Here is a 19,959-nt window from a genome sequence, read left to right as displayed (position 1 = left end):
GAACCTCCCTACACCTATTTTTGGTTTTTTTAATAAAAAGTTTGGAAAGCAGTAAGCTCCAATTACTTGTTTTCTCTTTGGAATGAATGATGTTGTTGTTGTTCAGTCACACAGTCGAGTCTGACTCTTCGCGACCCCATGGACCAGATCACGCCAGGCCTTCCTGTCTTCTGCCGTCCTCTGAAGTTTGCTCAATTTCATGTCGGGTTAGAACGGATAAAAGCGGTCGGGTTAGAACGGATAAAAGGAAGTACTTCTTCACCCAAAGAGTGATTAACACTTGGAATTCACTGCCACAGGAAGTGGTGGCGGCTACAAGCATGGACGGCTTCAAAAGGGGATTAGATAAGCATATGGAGCAGAGGTCCATCAGTGGCTATTAGCCACAAGGTATAGATAGGGACTCTGGGGCAAGTGATGCTCTGTCATCTTGGTGCTTGGGGAGGTCAACAGTGGGAGGGCTTCTAATGTCCTGGCCCCACTGGTGGACCTCCTGATGGCACTGGTATTTCTGGCCACTGTGTGATACAGAGTGTTGGACTAATCCAACATTGGCATCTCTTATGTTCTTATGTTCTTATGTTCGTTGCATCGATGACACTGTCTAACCATCTCATCCTTTGCTGTCCCCGTCTTCTTTGACCTTCAATCTTTCCCAGCATCAGGGACTTCTCCAGTGAGTGCTCCCTTCTCATTGGGTGGCCAAAGTATTTGCGCTTCAGTTTCATTATCTGGCCTTCCAGGGAACAGTCAGGGTTGATTTCTTTGAGGATTGACTGATCTGATCTTCTTGCAGTTCAAGGGACTCTCAAGAGTCTTCTCCAGCACCATAGTTCGAATGAATCTATTCTTCGGCTCTCGGCCTTCCTTATAGTCCAACTCTCGCAGCCATGCATGACTACTGGGAATACCATTGCTTTGACCATGCGGACTTTGGTTGGCAGGGTGATGTCTCTACTTTTTACCATGCTGTTTAGGTTCGCTTGTTTAGGAATGAATGGTACACAGGGTTTAATATTCAAAATGTTTCCTGTGAAGATATTTATGTAAAACAAGCGATAGCAATAGTTGATCGTTTCGGTGTATACTGTAGACAGGCATAATATCTTCCAAAAAATTTTTTTTGCTTAAATGTCAGTACGTTTTATCCATAGTTAATATGCTATAGTAAGTATCATACTCTGACCTGGATGGTCCATGATAGCCTGATTTCTATGTGTTTTGGAAGCTAAGCAGGGTTGGCTGTTTTGTACTTGGATAGGAGAATACCAGAAACATCCAGGGCTGCTGTGTAGAGGCAGGCCATGACAAACCACCTCTGCCTGTTTGTTGCCTTAAAACCCCTATGGGGTCACCATAAATTGGCTGACTTTATGCCAGTTCCCACCACAAAAGTGTAGCATAAAAATACACTATTGAAAATCAATGTTTTTGGTATTATGAAGTTCAACTTGATATTCAAATATGCTGGTAGCCCTCTATTATGACTGTTTACAGGGCTATTTTTGGGCAGGAACGCACAGGAACGAAGTTCTGGCTGGCTTCAGAGTTGGCCACACCTACTTGGGCAAGATAATAGAGAGGTCAGTGGCAGTTCAGTTACAGGGCTTCTTGGATGACGCTTCCATTTTAGACCCCTTCCAGTCCGGCTTTCACCCAGGCCATAGGATGAAGACAGTACTGGTTGCCCTCACAGATGACCTTCAGAGGCATCTGGATCAGGGTGGAATGGCAGTGGTGTTGATGTTAGACCTGTTGGCAGAGTTTGACACAGTCAACCATCAGCTACTGATCCACCGCCTCACCGACATTGGAGTCCAGGGACTGGCCTTACAGTGGCTTACTTCCTTTCTCCAAGGTTAGGGACAAAGGGTGGCATTGGGTGAATAGCTATCCCGAAGGCACCCACTGGTTTGTGTAGTGCCCCAAGGGGTAGTGCTGTCCCTGATGCTCTTTAACATCTATATGCACCCCCTTGCCCAGATTGCCTGGAGGCATGGGCTGGGATGTCATCAGTACGCAGATGACACCCAGCTCTATCTGTTGTTGGGCGGCCAGTCTGACTCCAAGCTGGTTGGCACAGATTGAGCTGGCTGAAGCTGAATCCAATTGAGCCTGTTTCTTCATGCAAACAGATGTTCTATGGAGCAGAGGTCCATCCGTGGCTATTAGCCACAAGGTATAGATAGGTACTCCGGGGCAAGTGATGCTCTGTATTTTTGGTGCTGGGGGGGGGTTAATAGTGTGAGGGCTCCTAGTGTCCTGGCCCCACTGATGAACCTCCTGATATCACCTGGTATTGCTGGCCACTGTGTGACAGAGTGTTGGACTGGATGGGCCATTGGCCTGATCCAACATTGGCTTCTCTTATGTTCTTATGTTATATCACTGAGCCATAGCTTCTGCCCTAAAGATGTCCAAAAGTCAGGTATAGGATTGGAATTCCCCTATCCGTGTAGGCTATAAGACGTTACCTCATGATTTATTGGGCTAGTGGTCCATCTAGTTCAGCACTGGCTACAGCCTGAGATCGTTTAACTGGAAATGTAGGGAGATGCCCCTGGGATTTTCTACAATCATTCTGGTCAGGAAGCAGACAGAATTTCATGCACACACACATACCCTGATAAGCTTGAGTTCTGTTTCTCAGCACAGGCATATACTTGATTTGTATGCCACCTCCAGAAGGATCCCTTGGTGGGCTTGCACAGAAGGATGAAATATAGTTGATTTGGGGATGGCCAGGGTCCAGCGTACCTAAGGGACCGCCTTTCTCCATATGTTCCCCCAAGAGCTCTACGGTCGGGGTCGCAACACCTATTAATGGTTCCCGGCCCCAAGGACATCAAGCTGGCTGCAACCAGGGCCAGGGCTTTTTCGGCGGCGGCTCCTATCTGGTGGAATGAGCTCCCAGAGCAGGGACCTGGCGCAGTTCTGCAGGGCCTGCAAGACGGAGCTCTTCCGCCAGGCATAGGAGCTGCCGCCGTCACTGTACCACCACCGAGCTGCCATCTTCGACGGTGGATTAGATCTGGAGGTGAGCCAGCCCTGGGCAGATGCCTAGTTAACCGAAGAGTGTATGTTGTCAAGTTAGGTTGACAAATTGGAACTCATCTTGGATTAAGAAAATTTAACATCAAGAGCACCGCACTTTACTTAATGATTGTTTTATACTGTTTCATGATTGTTTTTATGTTGTTTTAACTGTTGTTGTGGCAATTGCCTCTGTTGTTAGCTGCCCTGAGCCCGTTGGGGAGGGCAGGGTATAAATCTAATAAATAAATAAATAAATCTCTTCTCAGATAGCAGTGCTCTGGAGGGGCATCCTGTTCAAACTCCTTTCCTGTTATGTCCTTGCTTCTGGCCCCTTTTATCCAGTCCATAAGTAGTATAAGTTTATTGCCTTAGCCATAGGCCATAACATAATACATCAGATCATAAAATGGTAATGTCGACAATAGAAAAAGATCAGTATACTCCTATATTTCTTCTACTTTGCGTTAATTATGAAACTCATTCTGATTTTCCTTGTTGCTAACTTTCAGTGTGTACATTTCCTTGGCTCAGAGCACTAATCTGTAAAAAAAAAAAAAGCATTGTTCCTATTAAAAATGTTTTCCTTTTTAATTACATTCCAGGGCAATGTGACTTTTGCGTGCTCAGAGCCACAAATCACTCCCATCACCTTTGACCGTTCCAACAACAGTTACCTGCTCTTGCCAGGCACCCCACAACTTGACGGACTGTCAGTAAGTTTCCAGTTTCGAACATGGAACAAAGATGGTTTGCTCCTGTCCACAGAACTGTCAGGAGGTTCAGGTTCTCTCCTAGTATACCTCCATCATGGCCTACTATCCCTTATCATCCAGAAAGGAGTAGAGAAATATGTGGCAATCAATGCAGGTAATCATATACTCATTTCAGATATTAATAAGCACTTGGAACGTGACTCATTTGTTTTAAGGGAAGGCATAATTGGGCAATCCAAGCTGACAACTGTCTTTTAATTGCTCTGCCGAGTTTAGTGAGTGGGAAGATCTTAACAATATGCAGATTTGTGGCTGATCGGACAAGTCCTTTGCTTGATATTTGTGTAAAGGACACTGAATTCTTTGCCGGCAATTCAAAAGGCAAGAAATGTTAACCTCTTCTTCCCCACCCAATCACTATGGGGACATTCTAGAGGATTAGCCATTCCCCCCCCCTCTACTTTAGCAAAAAACAAAACGCACACAAAAAAAGTTTAGTTGCATCATAAAGATTAACTCATTTATTGCAGAATGAGTTTTCATATTCAGGAGATGAATAATGTTTCTTTAAAGAGCCACAGAATGATTTGGCTACAATTCTAAATACAAGTTAGCCAAGCACTTTTTTTTAAAGTAAACCATTCTCCCTTGTTGTACAGGTATTTTGCAGCATAAAAATCAAAATCCACAAAAGTTCAAGTTAATCCTAAAAACATTTCTTTGAAGTTCCATTGTGAACAATTAGCCTTCCAAAAAAGATCTCCAGACTTTGGACAGGGATGCTACTTTCCTGATCTGCTCAGGACAGCATGACCAAAATTCATGAGATTTATCGTTTCAAGGCAAAATCTACTCACTCCAGTGTTTTACATTTATATGATTCATTATTCCATGTAACATCCGATTGTGTGTACATGTGCAGGGGAGAGGGGCAATGGGAATATATATAAAACAAAAATACATACTTGGCTTCTTGTAGAAAACACCTCTGAGCAGCTTTGCTCTGAGTAGTAGCAGACCCAGATTTCAGTTCAGTTTTTCCTGAGCAATGGTGGTGTAGAACAAATATCCACCTCGAGAACTGCTGTGGGCAGAAGGATACATATATCGATATCTAATACCGCCAGCGAACAAGTCTTCCATATATAATATTCGTCTTCAATTCTTCAAATTGACTTCTCGTTGGTACCTTACTCCACAACAGCTACATAATATTAAACCATCAATACATAATGTTTACTGGAAGCAGTGCGGTCAGATAGGGACATACTATCATTGCTGGTGGGGCTGTCTAGGAATACAATCTTTTTGGAGAAGTGTGATATCTCAGATTAATGAGATAACCAGGCAGACATTACTATGCAATCCGGAAGTGGTGCTGGAAAGATTCGAGTACAGGGGGCAGTAAGGAACTTATTTCGACATTATTAGCTGCAGCCAGGTTAACAATAGCAGCGGCTTGGAAATCTCCTTATCTCCCTACAATTTCAACATGGCAAGAGAAAATTTGGGATCAGTTTATAATGGCAAAAATTACAGACTCCCTGACGAGAGCGAATAACAGTAACACGCCAACCTACACCAAATTTGTTAGGACTTGGGCCCCTGTGTTAGACTACATGATAACGAAGGATATTCTTCCTGCTAAGCAGATCTATCATAAATGGTTATATTTATAGGCTATAGTAGGTAATCTATAATGGTCAGACTCATGGTGACTTACTAGTGCTGTATGGCGAGAATAGATGTTAGGAATGTATGTAATTATCCTTATTAATTTAGAATCAAAAAGTATTTGATGTATGTAATGTTAATGTTATTAACAAAAACAATAAAAACTTATTTTTAAAAAATATATCGATATCTCCCCTTGCTGAATAAACATGAGAGCTTGTTTACAGAATACTAGATAAGGGTCCAGTTTTCAGCTGTATGAATGGTTGATGCCCGTTCAACACTTTTGTTCTTCTGCTAAAGTGGACTCATTATTCAGAAGTATTATCTCTTCCCCTATGGTTGGTTCATCTGTTTTGTGCTTCTTCTTTATTCTCCAGGCAGCAATCTATATGATGGCCTATGGCATTCAGTTAACATCAATGCTAGAAGACATCACATCACCCTAACGCTAGATGATGGTGTAGCATCTGCTGTTCATGCAACTACTGTCTCACAGATTAATTCTGGGAAAAGCTACTATTTTGGAGGTAAGTTAGGTCCAGTGTGAAGACACTGTGGAAAACCATCTATTCAGAAGGGAGTGGGGGTGATATGTTTTTGTAAGCCCTGTTGCTAAAGTTGAACAATTACAGAATAAAATCTCCCAAAAAACTGTAGAACAAAAACAAAAATACAACTGGGATTGAGTAGTTTAAATGAATTTCGGAATGTGGGACTGAAGAAGGACCAAAAAGAGAAAACCTTACTTTTCTCTGTCTGTCCTCTCTCCCTTTTTTGGTGCATTTGTTATTTATTTGTAAAGATACTTCTATGCGTCCTCTTGTGAGTCCTGCTCAAGGCAGCCTACAATTAAAATAACCACAAAATTTAAAGCAAAATATAAAAGGTCAGGAAGGTCATCTCAAAGGGGGGAGGCAATGTGGGGTGGCAGAGGGGTTAAAAAGACTCTGGAGGTGAGGAAGAGGGTTCTTCCATTTGGGGCAGCTCTTTCACCTTGGTCCTTATCCATGAGGCAGGGAATAATGGACAGAAGTGCCAGCCTAGACATCTGATGTAATGATGAACTGTAATTTATTGCAACTTAAATAAAGCTTGCCTGTCCTAAGTCAAAAATCATTTAGGGAGCACCTAGAAAAGAGAGAGAAGAGTACATGTTTTCACCTTTTCTTTGTTCCCCTTCTAAACCCCAAAACTTGAACAGAATATGTGTCTTTTATGCATTTATTAAACTGGGTAAGGCAACACAAAAGCTCACTATCCTTGGAGCACAATAGCTGTACAGTGAAACGTTGTGATAGATCACCTCTGTGCTTGCTTGTAGAAAGGCAGTGGGAGGTGTGGCAACCCATGAGGCCACTAAATGGCAACAAAGGAATGGAGTGTTAGACAATGTCAACAGGAGTCTGGGTGCTGTTAGGCTGACCACTTGCCTCCTAGATCTGTGTCCCTCGTGACTGGTGAAAGCTAGCAGAGAGGGATTGTGAGGCTCTCTGGAAGATATTATCAATTCATCCCTGGATTCAGGATCTTTTTCAGTATGGCTGAAGGAGGCAGTGGTTACCCCACTCTTAGGTGGAATCTGCATTTACATTTTAAAATCAGTTTCGTGCTGCTGTGACACCATATTTCTCTATGCTTGTTTGAATGTTGTTTGGAGAAGATTCTTTTAAAGCAGTGGGGAGGTGCAATGACAGTGGAGCCGCCCCGAAAGGACGATAAACATATGTGGACATGCAAAAGTATGCTAGCACTGTTGAGGTGTGAAAATGACACCAAATGTAGACAGCTCTTTTTTTAATAGTTTATTTATTTTTTCCCATAACAAAAAAGCAAAGATATAGTCATATACAACAATTTTTGGAGTTTGCATTACTCATTTCCCCCCATCCATCTATCTATTTTTGCCATATTTTTTGGAACACATTTTTGTCTTTCCCTGACAATATTATATTTACTTTATCCATTTCTTTTATTTCCATAATTTTCATAATGAATTTTTCTCTGCTTGGTATTCTATCTGATTTCCAACATTTCGCTATGAGAATTCTAGACGTAGTAAGGATATATAATATCAAACATAGATCATTGTGTTTAATCCCATCTGGTAACATATTAAGTAAGTATACTTCTGGTTCCAACTTTGGGAAAGACAAATGCAGATTCGGCCTTAGAAGAACAAACTCAGATCCAATTGATCTGACCAATTACCGCCCAGTTTCTAATCTCCCATTTCTGGGTAAGGTAATTGAAAGAGTGGTGGCAGAGCAGCTTCAGACTTTCCTGGATGACACATAGGTGTTGGATCCATTCCAATCCAGTTTCCGCCTAGGCCACGGGATGGAGACAGTGTTGGTCACCCTCACAGATGATCTTTGCAGACAGCTGGATCGGGGCGGGTCAGCGCTGCTGCTATCGATCAGTCTGACAGCAGCATTTGACACAGTCAATCACCATCTATTGACTCACTGCCTCGCTGACATTGGTATTCGTGGGGTAGCCTTGCAATGGCTCACTTCATTCCTGTATGGTTGGGGACAGAGGGTGGCATTGGGGGGGAAGGTGTCCCCAAGACACCTGTTAGAATGTGGGGTCCCCCAGGGGGCACTTCTCTCTGCAATGTTATTCACCATCTACATGCACCCCCTTGCCCAGCTGGTGTGGAGTTTCGGGCTGGGATGTCATCAATATGCCGATGACACCCAGCCAGAGGTCATTTCGGGGGGATCGCGGGGGATCGCAGTTCCCCCGGGTGAGGTACGGGGGGTGGGGCACATGACAAAGCCCCGCCTCCTGCTTCCGGCCACCCCGCTTCCAGCCCTCATTCAGCCAGGAGGAGGCAGGAGAAGAGGGAGGGTAAGTTGCTTCCTCCCTGCCTCTCCCCACCCCTGCTTGCCTGGGGCCAGGGAGGGCCTTCGCGGGGCTTCCTTGCACTCCCGCCGGCCTTGCAGGTCCACCGCCAGGCCCCTCATGGGGCTCGGCAGTGGAGCTGCAAGGCCGGCAGCGGCGGCCGGGACCGTTGGGGGCGGGGTGTGTGGCCTTATGACACACTTCCGGTGATGTCAGGGTGTGTGGCCTTATGACACACTTCTGGTGATGTCAGGGGGTGTGGCATATGCTAATGAGTTATGCTAATGAGTTCCCCTAGCTCTTTTTCTATGAAAGGACCCCTGCACCCAGCTATTTCTGTGGATGGGTGGGCAGCCAGACGCCATTCCCATGAATTTAGCTGAGGGCCTGGAGGCCATGGTTGTGTGGTTAAAACAGAGCCAGTTGAAACTGAATCCAGCTGACAGGTTCCGTGGCTGGGTGGGGGAGAGCCAAGGTTGGGTTTTCATCTCCCAGCACTTGACAGGACGCCCTTATCGCTAGCCCAGGTTGCGAAGGTTGCCAAACTGGCGTTTCTTCAACTGTGCCAGGTTAGGCACCTGGCTCCCTATTTGCCTTGCCCCAACGTAGACATGGTAATCCATGAAACGGCCAGCTCCAGAATAGATTACTGCATTTCACTCTACACGGGCCTACCCTTGAACCTGACCCAGAAGTTCCAACTGATCCAGAATGTGGCTGCACGGGTCCTAACCTTCAAGGCCCTTAGGGTCAGATACCCACTTGTCTTTGGGACTGTCTCTCAATATACCTTAGGCATTATGATTTGGAAATAGGAACCTCCTGGTGGTCCCTGGCCCAGGAGAGATCCAGCTGTCCTCAACCAGGGCCAGGGCCTTTTCATCCCTAACCCCTACCTGGTAGAACTCTCTGCCTGAGGACATCCATGCCCTATGGTATCTGTTACCATTCTGTAGGGCTTGCAAGGCAGAGATGTTCCACCAGGCATTTGGATGAGGACAGCAATGGCCTGGCACTCTTACATTCCCCCCCCCACGGCTCTGCATGTTACTTAACCCAGGGGGGAAAGTGGGTATTGGAAATTTATCTCCATCTTGGATTGTACTGTTTTACTGTGGTTGTTGAATTTTAATGTTGTTTTAAGTCTAGTATTATTGTATTTTTATTGATGCTCACAGGGAAGAGCAGCCTGATAAGTCTAATTTAATAAATAAATAAATAATAAATAAATAATTGATTCTCTCTGGCAGAAGATACTTCCAAGAGTCACTGGCAGCAGTCTGTGGTTACTCAGTTGATAACTGGCACCCTTTGGGAGTGAGGGGAAGGAGCATATTGCCAAGTAGAGTTTTGTCTGACTCCCAAGAGTAAAGGAACAGAGAAGGGCTTGCGAGTCTGTTAAGAACCTAAGAAAAGCCGATGTTGGATCAGGCCAATGGCCCATCTAGTCCAACACTCTGTCACACAGTGGCAAAAATTACCAGGTGCCATCAGGAGGTCCAGCAGTGGGGCCAGGACACTAGAAGCCTTCCCACTGTTGCCCCCACCCAAGCACCAAGAATACAGAGCATCACTTGCCTGAGAGTTCCTATCTATACCTTAATAGCCACTGATGGATCTCTGCTCCATATGCTTATCTAATTCCCTCTTGAAGCTGTCCATGCTTGTACCTGCCACCACCTCCTGTGGCAGTGAATTCCATGTGTTAATCACTCTTTGGGTGAAGGTGTACTTCCTTTTATCAATTCTAATCCGACTGCTCAGCAATTTCATGGAATGCCCACAAGTTCTTGTATTGTGAGAAAAGGAGAAAAGTACTTCTTTCTCAACCTGCTCTGTCCCATGCATAATCTTAGAAACCTCGATCATGTCACCCCTCAGCCGTCGTTTCTCCGAGCTAAAGAGCCCCAAGCGTTTTAACCTTTCTTCATAGGGAAAGTGTTCCAACCCTTTTATAACTCTAGTTGCCCTTTTCTGCATTTTTCCAATGCTATCATATCCTTTTTGGGGTGTGGTGACCAGAACTGTACACAGTACTCCAAATGAGGTCACACCATTGATTTATACGGGGCATTATGATACTGGCTGATTTGTTTTCAATTTCCTTCCTAATAATCTCCAGCATAGCGTTGGCCTTTTTTATTGCAGTTGCACACTGTCTAGACATTTTCATTGAGTTATCTACTATGACTCCAAAATCTCTCTCTTGGTCAGTCTCCACCAGTTCGGACCCCATCAATGTGTATTTATAGTTAGGATTTTTGCCTCCAATGTGCATCACTTTGCACTTGCCCACATTGAACCCCATTTGCCATTTTGAGGCCCACTCGCCCATCCTCGCCCATCCTGGTTCTCACCACCCTGAACAACTTCGTGTCATCCGCAAATTTAGCCACTTCACTGCTTACTCCCAACTCCAAATCATTATTAAACAAAAAGCATCGGACTGAGTTGTTAAGCTCACCCGCTTTATCTACAGTGGGGCCTGAGTTAAATAGGGACGGGGCTGCTGGTCTATGTATACAGAGTTCAAACTTCGTCAAAGCCTATGATGAAATGTATTTCTTTATTATTTATTACTTTAGATTTGTATCCCGCCTAGCCGGAGCAAACTGTCTCAAGGCGGCGTACACAAAAAGATAGATAAAACAACAAAACAATAAATACATTAAAATTGACGAAATTCACAAAACCAGCAATGTACATATGTAATAACAAGTACAGATGGCGGTAGTAGAGTATATAGTCCGAAGCAAGGAAGCCATGCACCAACATTGTAATGTAGGGCTGTAGTATGTTAAGTTTCCGATGGCTCCAGTGGTGGCTCCTAGTTGAAGGTCTGGTAGAAGAGCTCCATTTTACAGGCCCTGCAGAACTGTAAAAGGTCCCACAGGGCCCTGATGTCCTCCAGGAGCTCGTTCCACCAGTGTGGAGCTGCCACTGAAAAGGCTCTGGCCCTTGTGATGGCCAGTCTGGAGTCTTTCGGGTCAGGGAGAGTCAGGCGATATTGTGACCCTGACCTCAGTGCAGAGAAACAACAAACCAAAAAATGCTGTGGATGCTACAGATGTCACTGATCAGATGATGCTAAATAGGGAAGGAATGGAATGAAGGACCTCTCAGAGTAGGAGAGGAAATAAGGGCTCCATGAGAAATGGGACGGAATCTTATTAAAAAAGGAAGGGGGTTTACAGATGATTAACTTCACATATTTGCATATACTATTGAACTACCAATTGTGAGGCAGGGATTTGGGCAACAATTACAGACCACGTGAGTTAAGGGGTAAGAGAGGGAAAAGCAAGGCAGATGTGAGATGCTGAACAACAGAAAGCTTAGGATATTGGTGGTTCATAATATTAGTCATGCAGACTTTTGCAGTGACAAAGTTGTGATGATCTACTCTGCTCTTTTAATATTCAAGAGGTTTCAGAGTAGTCATCCTACATTACTTCCTTTGGCTGTTGCTCAGTGGTGGCACACAAGCTATATCTGACATTACTCAGCTCCAAGTTTCATAATCTTTGCAGGCATGAGCCTGACACCTGCTTCTATGTTTTCAGACATGTGTCTGTCTAGGATCCAGTTGTATGTTTCTTGTGCAGGCAAGGCAGTGTATCAGCGGAGAGGTTTTCATGCAAAAAATAAGATTTAAGAATCGCACTCACCCTATCATTCATTTAAATGCAATCTGTTGATCAGTTTATGGCTTAAAATGTGATTAAGCATTATAAGTTCTTTCGGCCCCGGTCACATGGAGGATTTGCCACACTAAAGGCATGAATGTCAGGTGGATTTTTGGGGCACGATCACACCGCAACATCTGGGAAGCGTAGCGCACCCGTGGCCAACCCGTGGCATCCCGCCAAAAATGTGCAGTAAAAAAGTACCTTGGAAAGATCACTAGTATCCGGAAAATGCAGAGCAGGGGCGGGCGTCTGATCACGGGAGCACTAGTATCCCATGGCATCTGGCGTCCGTCCACATCCCGTTGCAAACTGGATGTTTTTTGTAAGCACATGCGCACAAACACGTAACTGAAATCAGTGCTGCTCCGCGGAACTACGCATGCACACAAATGCGAAACTCTTGCCACGTCGCTTCTTTGCCACGCTCCAGCATTGCCATGTGATCGCCAGCTAACAGCCTACGTGCAAAGACTCGGGGGACCGTGTGATCAGGCTACCACACTTTATTTTGCTCCAGGGTGAACAGTCATGCCTCCCCCCACATGTTTTCTGGCCTTCGTTGGCTAATTTTTGAACTCCCAAGGGTTTGGTTTTCAAAGTTTTCTCCTTAACTATGGTCTGTTGGGTTTCTATTTAATTGAAAGTTCTTTTAAAAAAAATAATAAACACATGAAGCTGAAGGCTTGACAAGCAGTTATGTGATTCAGAGCCCATATGATTAAAATCAGAAAAGGGGGCAACAGTAACACATTAAGTAATTTAAATAAGCACCCAGGTGCAAACACAATTAGCATGCTGCCTTCATACTGATTCTGTATTCCACCGCCCCCAGTCTTTACAAGCTCAATTTTCTTTTTTTTCCTGCAGAAGTAAAAAGTAAATATAAGTGGCAAGGGGGCACAATATATTGCATGCAGGCAATGTAGGCACCTCTACTGGCTTGAGTGGATGTAGCAGAAATCTTTGGACACTTAAAGTGCATTTCTTGTAGGTGTGTGATGTTGCTCAGAACAATTCTGGCCTTCTTCATAGAAACACTCTACTGATATCTTTTGATCCTATCTTTGGGCTATCTGCTTGGATGACTGGAAGAACAGTTTGCCCTAAATTAACAATGTTTGGCTTCAGTGGCTCTTTTTAAATGTGTGATGGAATCACTGTTACCTTCTTGCAGGATGCAGAGGCATTAAAGACTTCATTTTCCTTTGATCTTTACACCTCTGATATTTCAGCAAGTCTATTCTATATTCCTTGGTTATATTTAGGTTGTGTAATGCTATGGATGACATTTTCATTTTCCCCGCACAATTGTCCCTTAGCATACTGGTACTCTAGCCCAGATGCTGACATAACCCCGACAAGCAGGCATAAAGCTCAGTGCAATTGAAACGCAATATTGAAAAAAGGTGGCAAAGGGTTTCTAGGGCATACCTTGGCAGCAGATGGCATGAAGCCACTGCCTGAACATCTGCCTGCTGTCGTTTTAGTGCCTTTATCAATGACTTGTGCTAGTTTATGGTCATACCCTTGGCTTAGTCTGATATAGAGATGCTTTAACAGTGTTCCTGTTAAAACATGCATGGTAAAGAACTGTAGAAAGTAGACTAGAGCTGTCCTGTGTACTCTGTGACTTTCCAAGTCCACTGTTGTCCATGGGCTATGTCACTAGTTAGTTTTATTATTACAGTCTTAAGACCAGCATACAATATAAATATAGTATGAAAAAGAAGGAAAAAACAGAGATAATATACAGAATAAAATCTAAAGTTAAAAACTTTTAAAATGTAGCTCCCACAATCTAAGAATCAATGCACAGAACTCATCAACTGAACGTGTAATCTCTGCATTCTTATCTGATAGAAGCCAGTGAAATCTTGCTTTGTTCGTATTGATGTGACCAGGTACCCTACCAACTAATGGGGTAATGATTTTAAGACAAGCCTCTCTGTAGAATGGGCAACTGAAAAACATATGCTCTACTGATTCGACCTCGCATGAAGTGCATGAACATAGCCTTTCAGGGTAGGGGTTTTTATTATACCTGCCTTGAATAACTGCAGATGGAAGGGCAGAACATCTGGCTAGTATGGGCTATGTATTATGGCCTGCCAGAAACTCTGAAATGCTTCCATCTGAGCTTTGTTATCAAGGTGGGCTCACTCTGGTTTCCTGCACGGTTGATATTGTTAATGTTATTGTTTAATTTCTATTTATTGTTATTGTAATCACAATCTTTATGTGACTTTGTAACCTGCCCTGAGCCCGCTTACGGGAAGGGTGGGATAGAAAGTGAATGAATGAATGAATGAATGAATGAATGAATGAATGAATGAATGAATGAATGAATGAAAATTTCCTGGTTTTTGAAATAGAGAACATTTATTTAACTTGTGTTGTTGAGAGTAACTTTGTCCAGGAGTCTGACAAGACCTGATTTCCAATCCCCACTCAGCTATGAAGTGTATTGGGTGACCTTGGGTCAGTTACTTTTTTCTCTGGCTAGCCTACTTCATGTAATAATTGTGAGGATAAAATGGGGGACAGGAGAGCCATATATGCAGCCCAAAATTCCATGCAAGAAGGATAGGATTAAAATATGATACAATGATCATTTACAGTGCACTCCTAAGCACAGTTACACCCTTCTAAGTCCATTAAAATCAATGGGCTGCATTCTATTTAGAACTGCACAGAGTATTATTCTGTTGTTCTTCCTTCACTACTATGTGTTGTGCATCGATTAAAAGTGAGCAGGGGTCATTTCCTGCAGGAGCGCACAGGAGCAGAGCTCTGGCAGTAAAGAGTCCAGGGGGAGGGCACATGCAACAAGCCCCCCTCCTGCTCCCAGCAGCCCTCAGTCAGAACAAGAAGCAACCAGGTAAGTTGCAGAGGCCCCCCCCCCAGTCCAAAACAGTCCAGTGGCACCTTTAAGACCAAGTTTTATTCAGGTACAAGCTCTCCCTCCTCTGGAAGGACAGATCTGCACGTCCCTTCCCCCCATAGCTAGCAATCCAAAACAATCCAGTGGAGCCTGAGCGGTGGGTGTTGCCTTCTGACACACTTCCGGTGATGTCAGGGGGTGTGGCATATGCAAATAAGTTATGCTAATGAGTTATGCTAATGAGCTCCTGCACCTCTTTTTCTACGAAATGATCTCTGAAAGTGAGTAACCATTGCATCCAGGCAGCTGCCTTAAAAGCTCTCAGTTCTCTTCATGAACATAACTCCTGGTCACATTGGTTTGCTGTTTCTTTCATATTTCAGGAGTATACAGCAGCACTGGTATAGATTTTGTTGTCCTTTTCCATCCTCGTCAAAGAGATGAAGACACATTAGGATAGTTTTGAGTACACGTCTGTGCTGTAGATGTCATTATGAATGTGGTTACTCTGATATCAGTAGTTATGACATAGTAATGGAGGACTTTGAGCATAAAGATGTGGGTCACATATGAACAACAGAGATGACATTTTGCTTTGGGTTTAAAGGAAAGAGTTAGATCTCCAGTTGGTGCAACAGCCTCATCTCTTGCTACAGTGTTAAGGGCATGATTGGCATGAATTTGACTTAGTCAGATTTATTACAGGGGGTATACAACCTGATAAATAAGTTTTGTTGTGGGGGAACTAGCAATCAGTTTTGAAACATTGCCTTGATATCTTCTGCACTCCACCTTTGCTGCAATTCTTAGGTGAGGGGCAGCCCCAAAGGCACAAAAATAGTTGCCAGGGAAGACCCAGGCCTCTGTACATTTCAACAGGGTTTCCTTAGCTGGGTGGTACCATGCAGGTCCATTCCATATCCCATTGACGTCAATGACAACACTTTTAATAGATCTAAATTGTACCTTCTCCTTTTACAAAGAAGGCAAAAAAAAGAAGCCGTTTCTCACATCTCCATGGGTCTGTATTCTATCAGCATTATTGCCTGGTTGCTTTTTTTTTTTTTTACAAAAAGAAGAATAATAATTTGTAATTCTGATGCTTGCACTGAGCAAACAACGAAAACACTAGGAATAATTAGACTTTCCATCAGTCTGTCCCCAAGGAAATAAATTATCTTTTAAGTATTCTTCATCTATATTCTTTTCTCCCTTCTTTATCCCACAGGGTGCCCCAACAATTTCACTGATTTGAAATGTTTAAATCCCATTACGGCTTTTCAAGGCTGCATGAGGCTCATCTTTATTGATAACCAGCCCAAGGACCTCATTTTAGTTCAGAAAGGTTCCCTGGGGAATTTTAGCGATTTGCGCATCGATCTCTGTGGCATCAAAGACAGGTAACTATTCCTTCTCCTTTTCTTATGCTTTGTTTAAGTTGGCTTCTGGATTTATTGCAAGCTTTGGTTCCGGTGTCCACGTTCAAATTAGATGTTGTATTATGGTGGATGAGGAGTTGTTTGAGATGGGGGGGGGCTGTCTGTGTGCCATAAAAAAAGTTTGCCCCCCAATACCTGTAAAAGCGAACGATCATTATCCAGTAGATGTTGTAAGTCGCTGATGATGCGTTGCACTGTTTTGAGTTGAGAGCTTTGAAGTTTTAAAAGGAAGGGAGAGCAAAGGAGACACTGTTTAAATCATCAAAAGGGGCCATCTCCTTAATGCACTTGCTGCTTCAGTTACATGGATTGTTTAGAATTGCATGCTGTGGTGTGTTCCCTAGCATTGTTATTATGTAGAAGCAATAAAATGCCCCGTAAAAATTACAGAATTTGGGGAAGTATCTTGAAGGTCATCTAATCCAGTCTGCTTTTTCTATTTTCTACTACCGGTTTACAAATTTGCCTGGTCAGTGGTCACCTATGGCTATTAAGAATTTCCTTAAATGACCAGGCGGGCAAGCAGGGTGGATTGGTTTCTTTATTGTACTGGATAATATCCTGATGGACCACTAACTCAGAGGATGACTGTGGGTCAGGAGTAAACTATGCTGGCTGGGCACCAGTGGACCTGGCAGCACCTCAGTGGTCGCCTGATTCAGACCCTGACAACAATGATGATGACAGGCATAATCTTGCATTTTGTTTTCTTTTGTGCTTTATTGGCCAGGTTTTAAGTAAAGTAGCCCCTGTGGGCAGGACTGGTTCCAGGGTTTTTTTGGGGGGCAGAGAGTGTCCAGTACCCCCCCTATACTGTTCTGACCCCCACCAGGATCCCCGCTCATGCCCTCCTTCCAGCTCACCCACATCATTTCCTTCCTTCCTTCCTTCCTTCCTTCCTTCCTTCCTTCCTTCCTTCCTTCCTTCCTTCCTTCCTTCCTCTGTTTGTGAGCCTTTCTACTGGCTATATGTCCTTTCCCTGACAGTTCTGGGTGGTGTATGCAGATGCATTGTGCCTGCCAGTAGTGCCACCATTGCATATCCTTACAGATCCTTCCCTGGCACTGTATGGTTGAGGAGCTCTGCCAAGTGGGCCCTGCCAGAAACCCTGGACCCTGGCAGCTGCCCATCTCAGGGGATGCTGATACCAGCCCTGCTTTTGGGGGTTACTAGTTAGGCTTGTTCCTGGGCCATTTTAATGGCCTCGTCTGTTCCTGTTCAGTGGGTTTATGAAACTTAGTTCTTATTTTCTTTAGGGCCACAAAGGAAAGTGTGAGCTGATGGATGAGGATTTTGTTTAATGATCTAGGGGTTTTTTTAGTACAGAAAATCTGTACTATTCCCAAGAAATGTACCTATATTGCGCTAGACATCTTTTTTAGAATACGAAAAGAATGCTCGCATCTTGAATTTACACATGGGAATTTTGTCTCATCAAGTATGTATCATAGGCATGCGGAAATATTCCTCTTAAATTCAAATTTTGGCAATGGATTGTTTTTATTGCAATGTGTAATGTTTGAACTTTAAATCCCCAGTTAAAGTTTCATTTTGTGGATGGATTTCATGGAAGGAAAGGTTTGTAGGGAGACTGGAATGTGATGAGATTTGGTTTCTGAATAGCTATTGCCCCCATATTCCAGAAGGAATACAAAAGAGAGTAATGACAATTAACTAGGCCACGGCTTTATTAAAGAGCTAAAATGGGTTGTTAATTCAATTAAACTAACTTCATAACCAATCCCAGTCTCCAGGGAAAGTTCCTAGCTATCTGACCCATCTCTTCATGAGTAAAAGTACCTCAGCTCAGAACTATAGTTCCCAGGTTGCCTTGCAGTAAATTCGTACTGGTTGCACAGAAGCTGTGTAGTTTACAAAAGAAAGCTAAAATCCAGATGAACCCCAGATGACCACACGCTCACATGAGACCTGAGTTCCACCTTGTACATTACTATAGGAGAACAGAATATGTAACAATCAATGTATCTCTGAATCCAGGCTGATTTCACACATTAGAGAAGACAATATCTGCCTTCTAATATGTATGGTAATGAACCTAGCCAGTCATAGCTTCATAGATTTTGCATAGCTTTGTGCAAATGACTTAGGCTGATTTCGCACTAGAGCTGCCTCGTGGTTGCGCCGCCATTTGCCCCGATACTATTGGTCAATTTCACACCCAAAGCCGTGGGGCTGCATTTGACCCGTGGCTTTGCCCAATTTCCTCCGCAGTTTCGTGATTCTCAAAAAACAAGATCACGAAACTGCAGGGGAAATTGGGCGAAGCCACGAGTCAAAATGCAGCCCCGCAGTTTCGGGTGTGAAATTGACCAATAGTGTCGGGGCAAACGGTGGCGCAACTGCGAGGCAGCTCTAGTGCGAAATGAGCCATAGAATTCAGGGATAATAAATGTATGGAGGGATATTATGCTTGGTGTCTCTGCTGCCAACTTTTGTGTGTTCATTGCTGCATGTACGTAGGTTCTCTCTTTGCAGTCTGTATCCTGCATTTGTTTGCAGGACAGGGTTCTCAATATAGACTCTTTGCAAAAGAGGTAATGGATACACAGACCTTGATAGTGGATGGACTACATGCAATCTCACTTCTCCCACCTCCTCATGTATTCATGAAGCCTAGATTATAATATACACATGTTGAAAATCAGATGTTTGTCTCATGCTTTGTTTTAATTCCATTTTCCATTTCATTTATTAGCTTCATTGACCCGAGGTCTTAAGCCAAACATGCAAACAACAAATATAAATGTTTTAATTTACAATGTGCATATTACATGTGAAGGTGTCTTCAGATATTTGCCAGAGAAGCCCATCATATCTTATTGCACCCACTCACCTCCAACACAGACTGTTAAAGTTGGCTGGCAGATATTCTGCCAGCCAGATACAGCACTCTGATGCTGCATCAAGCTAACTTCAAATATCCAGAGGCAAATTCTCTGACTGTTCACACTTCTCCAGAATTTAAGCTGCTGCATTTTGGATTGTGGGACTAGAACAGATGACAGTAGTTTACCCAAGGAACTGGTATGTAAATACCTTGACACCATATTTTAACTGATTCCTGTACTTTTCAGTTTTACGTCAGAACATTGAACTAAAAGTGTACAGGTAGCTTCCTCATAATTCACGCACATAATTAATGCAATGAGAAAACTCACCTTCTGACTTATTTTTCCATACTTCATATCCACATGTTTAGAAATGTGTATGTGTTAGTTCAACTTCTTTAAGAAGCATTCTCAGTGTGAAAGTTTTGAAAATCTTCTGAAGTAAACTCAGTTCTGTTGCTGGTAGGCTGGTAGACCAGATGAATGGAATGGGCCAGTTTTTCAGTGGAAAGGATTCTTATCTCTCTTATTTTTTACCAGAAATAATAATAAGGGCAATGAAAATTTTACCAAGCACATGAATGACTTAATGAACACATAGACAATATTTTAGGAAGCAAAGAATCCATGGAAGTTTGCAAAAGCAATTTCAGGAAGTTTCAAGGGTACCAGGTGAATTACTGGATCTCTGTAGAAATCTAGTTGAAACCCATTAAAAGCAAATAAATGAAAATAAAGGTAAAGGTTCCCTTGCTTGAAAGCCAGTCGAATCTGACTCTAGGGTTGCGGTGCTCATCTCCGTTTCAAAGCCGAAGAGCCAGCGCTGTC

The 19,959-nt window shown here is 43.4% G+C and overlaps 1 protein-coding gene across 1 annotated transcript in view; it reads left to right on the top strand.

Annotated features, from left to right (window-relative positions):
* Positions 1-19,732, top strand: part of LOC107105510 (contactin-associated protein-like 5) — a 198,443-nt gene extending 178,711 nt beyond the window's left edge. The window contains exons 9-12 of the mRNA XM_015405492.1: positions 3,639-3,903; positions 5,804-5,953; positions 16,072-16,243; positions 19,672-19,732. Of these exons, the coding sequence (XP_015260978.1) occupies positions 3,639-3,903; positions 5,804-5,953; positions 16,072-16,243; positions 19,672-19,732 (648 nt within the window). The remainder of the gene's footprint in view (positions 1-3,638; positions 3,904-5,803; positions 5,954-16,071; positions 16,244-19,671) is intronic.
* The last annotated feature ends 227 nt before the right edge of the window (positions 19,733-19,959 follow it).

Source organism: Gekko japonicus, unplaced genomic scaffold (assembly GCF_001447785.1).
Source record: "Gekko japonicus isolate JY-2015 unplaced genomic scaffold, Gekko_japonicus_V1.1 scaffold2235, whole genome shotgun sequence".
In the NCBI taxonomy this organism is placed as follows: Eukaryota; Metazoa; Chordata; class Lepidosauria; order Squamata; family Gekkonidae; genus Gekko; species Gekko japonicus.
This window is presented reverse-complemented; position numbering and strand designations above follow the sequence as displayed.